The sequence below is a fragment of the Ylistrum balloti genome, unplaced genomic scaffold (assembly GCF_031769215.1).
Source record: "Ylistrum balloti isolate Yb309-2 unplaced genomic scaffold, AGI_CSIRO_Ybal_v1 Utg371892, whole genome shotgun sequence".
Taxonomy (NCBI): Eukaryota; Metazoa; Mollusca; class Bivalvia; order Pectinida; family Pectinidae; genus Ylistrum; species Ylistrum balloti.
Window position 1 is genome coordinate 53,038 of NW_026782933.1, and position 14,690 is coordinate 67,727.

The window sequence follows — 14,690 nt, forward strand, 5'->3', positions numbered from 1 at the left end:
TCAGCAGAGTACTGGGGTACCACTGAATCAGTGAGTTTTAAATTGATTACTGATTAGAGTCAGGATAATTGGAATTCAACATGTAACTGTCAAAACACCGGTTCTGTTAGCTTACACTGAATTGCTGATGATAGTTAGGATACGTGAAATTCAACAGATTACGGAGAAAACGCTGAATTCGTGAATGAAAACGAGATCTCGGACCGGGTACATGATCTTAAACCAGATTACTGACGATAATCAAAATGCATGAAATTCAAAGACTTAATATAGAAACTCGGGATCATGGAACAGTTACAAGAGTACCGGTAACAGTCCGTCGACATAAGCATTACCTGCAATAAAGATCACATTCAGGGAATCGGAGCATTAACTGATATAATGATCATATTCAAGGGGCGTGGACTGGATTACTGGTGACAGACAGGATACATTGGTGTCAAGCAGACAATTGAGGAAACAACGTATACGTAAATGACATGACATTTAAACAGCATTCAAAGGAGACTCCGAATGTTAATGACAGTCCAGAGATATGTTCTTTAACTGGAATACTGATTACGGCCCGGGATTATAAACTTAAATTAAGAAACTGATGACCGTCCAGAGTATCGAATATTTCAATAAATAAATGATTGATGTTTGAAATGATAAACATCTAATTGAATCATTGATGACAGTCCGGATTAATGAGCATTCCAATTTAGAAATTATGACAGTCTGAATTAATGAAGGTTCCAATGGACCATTGATGACCGTTTAGATCAATGACGGATTACTGATGACAGTCCGGATAAATATCAGTTCAATTGATTACGGATGATAGTCAGGGTTAATAAACATTTCGATAGATCGCTGATGGCAGTCCGGATAAATATCAGTTCAATTGATTACTGATGACAGTCCGGATAAATATCAGTTCAATTGATTATTGATGACAGTCCGGATAAATAACAGTTCAATTGATTACGGATGACAGTCAGGGTTAATAAACATTTCGATAGATCGCTGATGGCAGTCCGGATAAACAAATACTTCAATACATTACTAATAACAGTCCGGATTTATAAACATTTTAATGAATCATTGATGGCAGTCAGAATTATTTAACATTTCACTGAATCACTGATGATCGAATTAGTTTAAATTTTAATTGATCACAGATGATATTTTGAATCAAGAAATATTTCAGTGGATTACTGAATGAAAACTTCGAATGATTACGGGTGACAGTCAGGGTTAATAACCATTTCAATAGATCACTGACGACAGTCCGGATAAACGAATACTTCAATGGATTACTGATGACGGTCCGGAGTAACAAACATTTTAATAAATCACTGATAACTGCCCGGATTAACTAACATTTCATTGAATCATTGATGACACGTCGAATTAGGGAATATTTCAATGATGGATTACTGATCACAGGCCGGTTTAATGAACATTTCAATAGATAACTGATGGCAATCCAAATAAATAAACAGTTCAATAGATCATTTACGACAATCCGAATGAAGAAATATTTCAATGGGTTACTGATGACAGTTCGGATTTATAAACACTTTGATGGATCACTGATGACTATCGGCATTAATGAACATTTCACTGGAATAATGATGTTAGTCCAAATCAATGATATAAACTGTATCATTGATAATAGTGTGGATGCTTGATATGTAACTTGGTTTACCAATGAGGGTCTCGATAAATGAAAATAATAATAATTACTGATGATTGTCAGGGTACATGACCTTGAAACACATAAGTAAGCGGAGATCGACGCAGTCCGGATAAATGAAGTTGATCAAAGTCAGAATACAACTGATTAAAATCCGATTCAATGAATATTAAACATATCACTAAAATAGATGACTGGAAATATAAAATTCAACTGTACTACTGATTACAGCACATTTAAATGAATTCTACTTGGAATACTGAAGACAGTCTGGAGATTTAACTATATCACTGATGATAGATTGAATATATGAACTTATTAAATCTAAATAGATCACTGAATACAATCTATATAAATAGACTCCAACCAAATTACGGATGACTGTCAAGATAAGTCCATTTGTAGTTATGGCAATCTGGGTCTATTGAGAAAAGTTCAGATACATAGATTTTTACTGGATTTGTGCGGGAATTCCGGATAGATGAACTGTTAATTGATGTCAATCTGGTTTGATAGAAGAGATTACAGTATTTATTGATGCGTTCTATTGGGTCAGTGTTATTGAGTTAATGTCAGTTCGTGCAAATGGATATGTAGATTAGTTGCTAATCAAAATCCGGACCAATGAACTTGTACCGTGTTACCGATGACCGTCTGTGTTAAAGAGTTTATATTGATAAGAGATGACAATCCGGACACATGAGCTGTATTTGTTTACCGATGATATTCTGTATATGCTTTATATTTACTGAAGATAGTTTACATTTAATTTCTGATGACGTAGAAGATATGGAGATTGTACTTACAGTCCCAATAAATGAGTTGGCGAATGGTCACTGATGACATTAAATTTTAATAATTTTAACATGGTTACTACTGAAAAATCCGGATTAATGAATTTGTGTTGAATGATTATTGATAGTCTGGGTTATTGAATTTGTTTGGTTGCAGGTGGCAGTCTATGTCCGTTCGTTGTAACTAATATTTATGGGAGCACGTATGCGTGAGTCGGTTGTGTTCTTGATGACAGGTAAATGAATCAATATTCAAACATTAGCAAAAAGGATCAATGAGTCACTGATGACAATCTGAATGTATATCGTTTTACTGTGTAGCAAAATACATTCTAATTATGCAATGCTTACCTTTGTTCGGATTACTGAGTTTGCACTTGGTCACCGCTGACATTCCGGACACATTGATTTATTCAATGTTAATGATGACAGTTCATTGTTTTGCAGGTGAATTTAGGATAATTGAGTTTGGTTTAGGTTAATGACTGCAGTACGGTTTAATTGTTTTGTAAGATGATAATGATGAAAGTCCAGATAGCGAGTTCTGTTTGATTACTTACCGTCCAAATAAAGTTGCCTTCTGATGGTATTCAGATTACAGTAGTGTTTTTGTACTGGGTTACTGGTCATGTTGCTCGATTAGTCGGTTTGAATTTGGCTACTGATGACAGTCCGGATAAACGAGCACGTTCTAGGATAACGATGACAGATTTAGTAGCCTGTACTAGATGGTAGGTTATTGAGGATTTTCCTGATAACAATTTGATCTCTGATGATTCACTAATTAAAGACAGAATAAATTAATGTCCGCTCCAGTTTGACCAGGTTAATGTTGACTTCTTCTGGATTAATGTGATTTTACAAGAAAACAGTTGACCGTCCAGTTTAATGAGATCGTACATGAAAACTGTTGACATTCCGGAAAATGTACCAGGTTACATATGACCGTCCGGATTAATTTTGTTGTGCTAGATAAATGAAGACAGTTAGGATTAATGAGCTTGTGTTACAAAACAGATGACTCTTCGGATTAACAAATATGTATTAGGTTTGAAGTGACAGTCTGGATTAAAGAGATTGTACTAGATAACTGAAGAACGTCCGGATTAAAGAACATGTATTAGATAACAGATGACAGTCCTGGTTAAGTAACATGAACTAGATAACAGATGACTGTCCGGATTAACTAGCATAGACTAGATAATAGATGACGGTCCGAATTAAGGAGCATTGACTAGATAACAGATGACTCTCCGGATTAATAGCATGGACTAGATAATAGATGACGGTCCGAATTAAGGAGCATTGATTGGATAACAGATAACTGTTCGGATTAAGGAGCATGGACTAGATAACAGCTGACAGTCCGGATTAACTAGCATGTACTAGATAACAGATGACAGTCCAATCAATGATAACCGTCCATGGCTATTGATAACATAATCAGTTAATTTATAGTGACTCACCGATGGCAGTTCAGATCAATGAGGGTGTAATGATTTATACCCAAGGAACCGATCATGTGTACTGAATTATTGAGGGTCAACCTGTTTTAATGGGTTAAAACTGATATCCTCAAGCCTATGATTACTTATTTCCGTCATATTAAATTATTTTTTCTGGGCTTCCTGATAATAGTTTGGATAAATGCGTTTTCGCCGAGTTATTGATGACAATCCGAAAACATGAGATATATGAATCTACGTATGATTTTTGGTGATAGTCTGAATCAATGGATTGGTACTGGGTTATTTATATCAGTCTAGACACACAATATTGTGTAACTGGTTGAAATCCGTATAAATGCATCCTTGCATGGTGTTTGGTGCATGTGTGAATACTTGAATCTGTACATTGTGTTTGTTGATAGTCGAGTTTTGACTGTTTAAGTATTAAGTCAGTATTTTGTGCTTTTTCACCGATAATAGTCCGGGTACATGAGTTTTAACATTGAACTCCGGATAAATTAATTTGTTTACAATGTTGGTTTGTACATTTCGTACAACTGAAATTTTAATCTGATTTTTTTTAAGTATTTTACATATACATAATATAAATCTGCACGATATATTTATATAACGACATTCTGCAGATGTTATATGTACAAATATCTAATTCGGAATTAGTTTGCCTTCTTAAACAAATAAATGTTCTGAACGAAATATAATGTTATTTTTGTATTTATTCACTGTTTTATGCATGCAGCTGTGTATGAACACATGTTTACAACTTCCATATCGAATGTACATCAAAACGTAGCATACAGATTGTGTAATACAAAGTGGAATCAACATTAACACAATTAGTGTAAACGTTATAATGTCTCAATTATTCTTTCTCAATCTTAATTTCGCCAGGTCCAATGCCAGGACAAAAAAAAAATTGAATATTTAAGAAAATGTGTTAAGGTAGTTTCATTATAAGACGCTATCAAATCTTAAGATTATTCAATATAATAGTAATTTCTGTGTAAATATAATTACAATTGTATATACCAAATCCTAGAAGTCTTCCACAATTACAACAAATACATCGACCTTCTTTTGCTGTGTTGTCTGTGGCCTTCACTATATAACAAAAGGTAATTGTAACGTTGAGGCAGTCTGTACAGAGGGGAGGTAACTCAAACACGACATTTGTAGTGCAATTGATATCTTTGTTATAACTTTGGATACACAACCTGATATCATACTGTATATAAAGATACCAAATCTAATTGTTCCAGACAGATTGTAGTTTATATGTACATATAAAATTGTATAGTATTGAACATTTGATATAAGTAGTTCAGTGAATCCATTTATGGACGAAATTTTACTTATTTCAATGGATATCCCGAAACTAACTAAGGGAGTTCGATTTCCTGTAACGTCGATGACTATGACATTCAAAAAGGCAATATCTTGTGAATGAAGTAACTGTATCCATTCTCTACTTACTCTCTATCCACATGAACATACTTGTTTTCTACTGCATAACAGATACCGATTCTTTATACAACTTTCCGAAGGGATAAACAGATTAGGTGATCTAGCATCGATAGAAATTCTATGTATGTGCTTGAACGATGAAGACCTGGCAAATGTCTTGATAACTGAAACAATAGCATACCGACATATCAGATAACTCAAGCTAAGAAATATAAAGGAAAAAAATAACAAAATGACGTCTTAGTACCGCACTAAGGTGGGAGTACTGCATGTCAGGACATTTCAGTACTGTATGTTAGAATATCCTAGTACCGCACTAAGCTATGATTACTGTATGCTTGAACATTTTAGTACCGCACCAAAGTATGATTACTGTAAGTTAGGACATTATAGTACCGCACTAAGGTATTAATACTGTAAGTTAGGACATTTTAGTACCGCACTAAGGTATTAATACTGTAAGTTAGGACATTTTAGTATCGCACTAAGGTATTAATACTGTAAGTTAGGACATTTTAGTACCGCACTAAGGTATTAATACTGTAAGTTAGGACATTTTAGTACCGCATTAAGGTATTAATACTGTAAGTTAGGACATTTTAGTACCGCATTAAGGTATTAATACTGTAAGTTAGGACATTTTAGTATCGCACTAAGGTATGATTACTATATGCTAGGACATTTTAGTACCGCACTAAGGTATTAATACTGTAAGTTAGGACATTTTAGTACCGCAGTAAGGTATTAATACTGTAAGTTAGGACATTTTAGTACCGCACTTAGGTATTAATACTGTAAGTTAGGACATTTTAGTACCGCACTAAGGTATTAATACTGTAAGTTAGGACAGTTTAGTACTGCACTAAGGTATTAGTACTGTATGTAAGGACATGTTAGTACCGCACTAAGGTATGAGTACTGTAAGTTAGAATATCTTAGTACCGAAATAAGGCGCATTAAGGTACTGTTTAGGTTTGTTAGGTATTTTGATATTGTATATTGGGACATCTTATGAATTTCTACTGTATGTTGGGACATTTAAGTACAGTATTATTTCAATATATTTCGACATCTGAGTACTGCACTAAGGCATTCGTTCTGTAGGTTGTGACATTTCAATACCATATCAATATATCGGTACTGTATGATGGGACATCTTAGTACCGCCTTAAGGTATTGGCTCTGTACCTTGGGACATCTTAGGTACAAAGGTATTCCTTCTGTATGCTGGGACTTCTTAGGCACTAAATTATTGGTACAGTATATTTGGACATCTGGGTACCGCACTTAGGTATTGGTTCTGTATCTTGGGGCATCTTAGTAGTAGATATTGTTATTGTATGTTGGGAAATCAAAAGTAGGATATTTTGATACTGTATTTTGGGACTGATTATTACCGCACTGAGATACTTGATAGTGTATTTGGGACTGATTATTACCGCACCTAGATATTTTGGTGCTGTATTTTGGGACTGATTATTTCCGCACCTAGATATTTTGGTACTGTATTTTGGGACTGATTATTACCGCACTGAGATATTTGATACTGTATTTTGGGACTGATTATTACCGCACCTAGATATTTTGGTACTGTATTTTGGGAATGATTATTTCCGCACCTAGATATTTTGGTACTGTATTTTGGGACTGATTATTACCGCACCTAGATATTTTGGTACTGTATTTTGGGACTGATTATTACCGCACTGAGATATTTTGGTACTGTATTTTGGGACTGATTATTACCGCACCTAGATATTTTGGTACTGTATTTTGGGACCGATTATTACCGCACTGAGATATTTGATACTGTATTTTGGGACTGATTATTTCCGCACCTAGATATTTTGGTACTGTATTTTGGGACTGATTATTACCGCACTGAGATATTTGATACTGTATTTTGTATTTACCGGGACTGATTATTACCGCACCTAGATATTTTGGTACTGTATTTTGGGACTGATTATTACCGCACTGAGATATTTGATACTGTATTTTGTACTGTACTGAGATATTTTACCGCACCTAGATATTTTGGTACTGTATTTTGGGACTGATTATTACCGCACCTAGATATTTTGGTACTGTATTTTGGGACTGATTATTACCGCACTGAGATATTTGATACTGTATTTTGGGACTGATTATTACCGCACCTAGATATTTTGGTACTGTATTTTGGGACCGATTATTACCGCACTGAGATATTTGCATATATCTCAAATATAAGACACATATTTCAATTACTAGGAAAACAAAACAATATAAAATCTATCAACATTGTACATACATATAAATGTTTAAACACAGGATCTATTGATCGATATGTTTCACTATTAAAACAATATGAATATTACTCCGTAGTATGTACTCTTTGTCTGTATGTCTTAAATTCTGAATAAAATTAACTTGAACTTGAAATTGAACTGTTCGCATTTCTTTAACCAGAAAAGAGATATTCTAACACCAGCTATAGTAAAATCAATTATCTCATTTCATTACATACCTCGTTGGAAATCTAGTGCAGTGACATTTCGTTAGAACCATGTCATCAATTATTGACCAATGAAATCATTCTTTACAACAGCGTTTGAGGAAGTAACAAAATGGCGGCAAGAGCTGATAGACATGTATGTAGTCTCGTTCAATCAGCCCCTTTTCTGTGCAAGCTACGCCAACAAAGATAAAGAATTGATCCAGCCACAAGTTCTTGTAGAACGCGACAAAATTAAACGTTTTAAAATATTTTCAATGGTTCTTAGAAAAATGTGAAAACATTTCTTTAATTTATATATAGATATAATTGTTAACCGTCTCTTTGATTATCTTTCCTTCACGATGAATTAAACTCATATTGTACGTTCCCCGTACAATGCATGTTTTAAACTGTGCATATTCAGAAGGCGTTGACAATTAACGTCGTCCTCATAGCTTCATTAGTAACGCCTTACGCTTAAAGAATTCAATCCTGGCCATAAAACCGACAGGGTATAGAGGAAGATTTCATTTTAGTGAACTTGTTTAAGTACCTTAAAATACGCGATAATACAGATACAAGTGCAACTGCAGATAGTAATCCCTTTGTAAACATCGAAGCCAAAACATTTCTTTTACAAATGAAAAATACTCGTTGTGAATTTTACAGCAGTTCAAAATTTGAGAATTTGAAATAGATAAAAAAAATATATATATATATTAAAATGATCACAATTGCAATCTCAACATTCTTCAATGGGAGGTAACTCTAAATAAAGAAACTCAATCCCATCGCGGTACTGTGAAGCCCAGCTTATCTAGTACTGTCTCACCAAAACCTAACACAACCATAAATTCTATATTTATAATCGTATCATTTGTACATTTTCCAATACGTATTTATAATCGTGTCATTGTGTACATTTTCCAATACGTATTTATAATCGTATCATTTTGTACATTTTCCTATACGTGTTTATAATCGTGTCATTTAGTACATTTTCCAATACGTATTTATAATCGTGTCATTGTGTACATTTTCCAATACGTATTTATAATCGTATCATGTAGTACATTTTCCAATGCGTATTTATAATCGTGTCATGTAGTACATTTTCCAATACGTGTTTATAATCGTGTCATTTAGTACATTTTCCAATACGTATTTATAATCGTATCATTTAGTACATTTTCCAATACGTATTTATAATCGTATCATTTAGTACATTTTCCAATACGTGTTTATAATCGTATCATTTTGTACATTTTCCTATACGTGTTTATAATCGTGTCATTTAGTACATTTTCCAATACGTATTTATAATCGTATCATGTAGTACATTTTCCAATACGTATTTATAATCGTCATTTAGTACATTTTATAATCGTGTCATTTAGTACATTTCCAATTCAATTTTCCAATACGTATTTATAATCGTGTCATGTAGTACATTTTCCAATACGTATTTATAATCGTATCATGTAGTACATTTTCCAATACGTATTTATAATCATTTAATACATTTTCCAATACGTATTTATAATGTCATTTAGTACATTTTCCAATACGTTTAGTACATTTTCCAATACGTATTTATAATCGTGTCATTTAGTACATTTTCCAATACGTATTTATAAACGTGTCATTTAGTACATTTTCCAATACGTATTTATAATCGTGTCATTTAGTACATTTTCCAATACGTATTTATAATCGTATCATTTTGTAAATTTTCCAATACGTATTTATAACCGTATCATGTAGTACATTTTCCAATACGTATTTATAATCGTATCATTTTGTACATTTTCCAATACGTATTTATAATCGTATCATGTAGTATTTTCCAATACGTATTTATAATCGTATCATGTAGTACATTTTCCAATACGTATTTATAATCGTATCATGTAGTACATTTTCCAATACGTATTTATAATCGTATCATGTAGTACATTTTCCAATACGTATTTATAATCGTGTCATTTAGTACCTTTTCCAATACGTATTTATAATCGTATCATGTAGTACATTTTCCAATACGTATTTATAATCGTATCATGTAGTACATTTTCCAATACGTGTTTATAATTGTGTCATTTAGTACATTTTCCAATACGTATTTATAATCGTGTCATTGTGTACATTTTCCAATACGTATTTATAATCGTATCATGTAGTACATTTTCCAATACGTATTTATTATCGTATCATGTAGTACATTTTCCAATACGTATTTATTATCGTATCATTGTGTACATTTTCCAATACGTATTTATAATCGTGTCATTTAGTACATTTTCCAATACGTATCTATAATCGTATCATGTAGTACATTTTCCAATACGTATTTATAATCGTATCATGTAGTACATTTTCCAATACGTATTTATAATCGTATCATTTAATACATTTTCCAATACGTATTTATAATCGTGTCATTTAGTACATTTTCCAATACGTATTTATAATCGTGTCATTTAGTACATTTTCCAATACGTATTTATAATCGTGTCATTTAGTACATTTTCCAATACGTATTTATAATCGTGTCATTTAGTACATTTTCCAATACGTATTTATAATCGTATCATTTTGTAAATTTTCCAATACGTATTTATAACCGTATCATGTAGTACATTTTCCAATACGTATTTATAATCGTATCATTTTGTACATTTTCCAATACGTATTTATAATCGTATCATGTAGTACATTTTCCAATACGTATTTATAATCGTGTCATTTAGTACCTTTTCCAATACGTATTTATAATCGTGTCATTATGTTATTGTTATGTTTCCAATGTTATGATATTGATCGAGGTATACGGCAAACATTAATCTGCAACTATGTTTATCTAAACAATGTTAATATATTTGCTTTAACGACGAAAACAATGTATGTATTTTGTCGCCGACGAAACAAAACATTTTTATGCGTTCAGTTGTGAATTTGTTTCCATTTTTCAATTTCCTTTAATATTTCTATAATCAAAACGAGCATTATTGATGTAATAATACAAACATATAAATATAAGGGAGGTAAATCTGTCTTACTTGACTCTCCATAGCCAACATCAGCTGAACAATAATATAGGATAGATTTTATCGTAGTTTTCTTCGTCTTTGTCAAACTTTATTGATAAACGTAAATAAAAAAAATAGCCATCATTATATTTTCATTTCATAATCACAGATTAAAAACAATTACATGTAAATATATGTATGCAAACACAAAAATTCCACACACTGAAATAAATTAATCAATCAATCGATCAGTAGTCAAAAAACGATCAATCGATCTATCGATCAACCAAATCAATCAATCGATCAAATCAATCAATTGGTCATTCAATCAATCAATAAGCAAAGAATCTAACAATCAATGATTCATGACACAGTTGGTAAAAACTTATATCAACAACATCGTAATTCAAACGAGGTCGAAGAGACTAGGACGAAATATGACGAATGAAAAATGTACACGAAAACTGTGAAAAAATAAGGAGGATAAGACCAGGTGTTTCAGAAGGGGTAAATTCATCTTGTACATATGTAATCTGCAAATCGCTAATGCATTCGCTGATATTGAAATTTGCATGATCATAACACAAACCCAAAATATGAACAAATGAAATATTTACTCAGAGACTCCTGGAAGGGTACAAGGAGAATAAAGCCATGTGTTGCGAAAGGGGAAACGTTTTCTGCTTCATCGACGACACCCGACATTGAATTGTTGTCAATTCGAGTATGTAATGCTTTGCAATGGGAACAATGTACAAAACAACGGAACCAACAGAAAATTAACGAGCATTAGACACATCCGTCATAGAGTGATCTCACTTCCTCTAATAACCTTTATGGAGCACCCCACAGAGGGACAGCCAGGCAGATAATGAAGAGGGGAGGATAGGATGGGACTCCATAAAGTTATTGTAAGCATTACCTCATGAAAATTGGTTTTATATGAAAAAAAACTTAAGTATGCGAATTCGTCTTACCGTAGTGGTGACTAAAAGCCAGGCAACCCATCCAGCACAGCCAAGCGCCTAACCGCCATGGCTGTATGCTTGGGTCTAAGACCCGAAGTCGACTCCTGGGACATGGACATCAACGAGTCCGCGCGGGAGGCGGAAGTTCTAAAGGTCCGGCAAACCTTCTTATGACCGGCCGACAAGGCCCCCGAAATAACAGAATGTTGGGGAGACTCCGAACTGCTTCACCGTCTCCTAGAGGGAGACCAACCCCCAGGGATTCCACGACGGAAAACCCATAGGGTACAACCCAAACCCCTGAGGGAATGGGAATAGTCCCGCGGGCTGGGAGTGACCCCAGAGCTGGCCAACATGGCCCGCCTGAGTTTGGGGCTTGCCACCCTGTCCAAAAGACACGGATGTACCACCACACCCACCAGGTGGACACCCAGACATGTACGGGCTAGGCCCGTAACTGCTGGGATACTTCTGGTAACCAGAACCATCCTCAGGCTGGCCTTTGCGACCCAAGGTTGAATGCCCGCAGCAACCCGTATACCCAGAGCCCGGGGGAAAGGGTGACCGGAAACCGGACGCCTGGCCTGTAAACCCAACCCCTTGGTGGAAACCTACTGGGTACCACTGCACAGGGATCTCTGGGCTGGACCGGTACTGACCAAAACCAGCAACCGGTGAGGGCGGGAAGACAGGCCCCGCACTGACCCTAGGATTAGTGAAATGCGAGCTCGACGGGACGAGAACACCTCCTGCAGGAACGCTTCCCGGTTTAGAACCGGAGGCGAAGGACTTGGAAAGCATACTTCCCTAGCGGAAGAAAAGGACGAATCCCTGTTCCGGCGAAAAGTTCGCCGGACAGGCATGCGAGCCTTGGCAGCAGACACTGTGTGCAAACAAAGTTCACACGGCGAAGTCTGGCTGCAAGGTCGACAAAGGGGACAGGCATCATGACGGTCCCGTTCTCCGTAGAAATGGGAGCACCCATGTGCTGATCCCCGACGTAACCCTGCACTATCCATCGTCGAAACAATAAAAAATCGTAACAATGGAAAAACAAGGCAACGAAGTTTTCTAACAATCAAAAAACTACAAACGAGAGTACAAAGCCTATCGTACGCAGCAAGACTGCAAAAGGAATGGTCGTACAAAACGGCCGACGAAGCAGCAAGATAACAAATTACAACATCACGAAAATCCGAAAAACGAGACACGTGTTCACGCACTCGAACACGTGGAGGAAAACATGGCCGGAAAAACGGTCAAAATAAACAAATGTCAATACCTATTTTAAAAAAATAAGTTGGGAAATGGGTTTACAAACTACTAAGGGAGTTACACTATACTCAGACAATTATAGCAGTACGACGGGAAGGAGTAAAGAAAGCATTCAGCTCAAAAACCCCCCGCACTCGTCGGCAGCCATAAAGGTAAAAGGAAGGGAGACCACTCTATGTCCCTGCCGTGATGGCTCATGGATCGTAGGGAGGGCGGGATTATTTGAATCTTTTGTTGTTGGGATACAAAGATGGGTGTAGGTACTGTATTTGCATACTAAAGTCATGGTACTTATTACTGAAATGAAAATCGAATCGACTGCGAAATGTAAGCGTCAGAGGTTGGGGATTTAAGAATATTACTATCCAGAAATGGAAAATCCATCAATAGGTAATTGAAATTATCAAACTTTTTACAAACCGCTGTTTAACTCGAAGTCTGTAAGTTACACTTAGATATATATGCCCTTGAGATAGATGTTGTAGTCTTGAGATAGATATTTAAGTCCGTTCGATACAATTAGACATCTAAGCCAGTGAGATAGGTGTCTATGTCCACCAGATACAATGAAGATACGTAGGTCCGTGAAATAGACATTCAAATCCGGAAGATAGATACCACAAAACGTGAAAAGGATATCAAAATCCGTGAAATAAATATCCATATCCGTGAACTAGATACCCAATCCCGTGAACTAGATACCAAAAACCCTGAATTAGACACCAAAGGCCGTGAACTAGATACCCAAGCCGTGAACTAGACACCAAAGTAAGTGAACTAGATACCCAAGCCCATGAAATAGATATCCAAGCCCTTGAAATAGTTATCCAAGCCCTTGAACTAGATATCCAAGCCCGTGAAATAGATATCAAATCCCTTGAACTAGATACTCAAGCCCGTGAACTTTATATCAAAATCCGGAACCTAGATACCAAAGCCCGTGAACTAGATACCGAAGCCCGTGAACTAAATACCCAAGCCCTTGAACTAGATATCCAAGCCCGTGAAATAGATATCCAAGCCGGTGAAATAGATATCCAAGCCCTTGAACTAAATACCCAAGCCCTTGAACTAGATATCCAAGCCCGTGAAATAGATATCCAAGCCCTTGAAATAGATATCCAAGCCCTTGAACTAGATAATCAAGCCCGTGAACTTTGTATCAAAATCCGGGAACTAGATACCAAAGCCCGTGAACTAGATACCGAAGCCCGTGAACTAAATACCCAAGCCCTTGAACTAGATATCCAAGCCCGTGAAATAGATATCCAAGCCGGTGAAATAGATATCCAAGCCCTTGAACTAAATACCCAAGCCCTTGAACTAGATATCCAAGCCCGTGAAATAGATATCCAAGCCCTTGAAATAGATATCCAAGCCCTTGAACTAGATACTCAAGCCCGTGAACTTTATATCAAAATCCGGGAACTAGATACCAAAGCCCGTGAACTAGATACCGAAGCCCGTGAACTTTATATCAAAATCCGGGAACTAGATACCAAAGTCCGTGAAATAGATACCGAAGCCCTTGAAC

General features: G+C 35.5%; 1 protein-coding gene across 1 annotated transcript; it reads right to left on the reverse strand.

Annotated features, from left to right (window-relative positions):
• Positions 1–12,118: 12,118 nt before the first annotated feature.
• Positions 12,119–12,682, reverse strand: LOC132563881 (uncharacterized). The gene has a single exon (XM_060228642.1). The coding sequence runs from the start codon at positions 12,680–12,682 to the stop codon at positions 12,119–12,121; it is 564 nt and encodes a 187-aa protein (XP_060084625.1).
• Between the last annotated feature and the right edge of the window lie 2,008 nt (positions 12,683–14,690).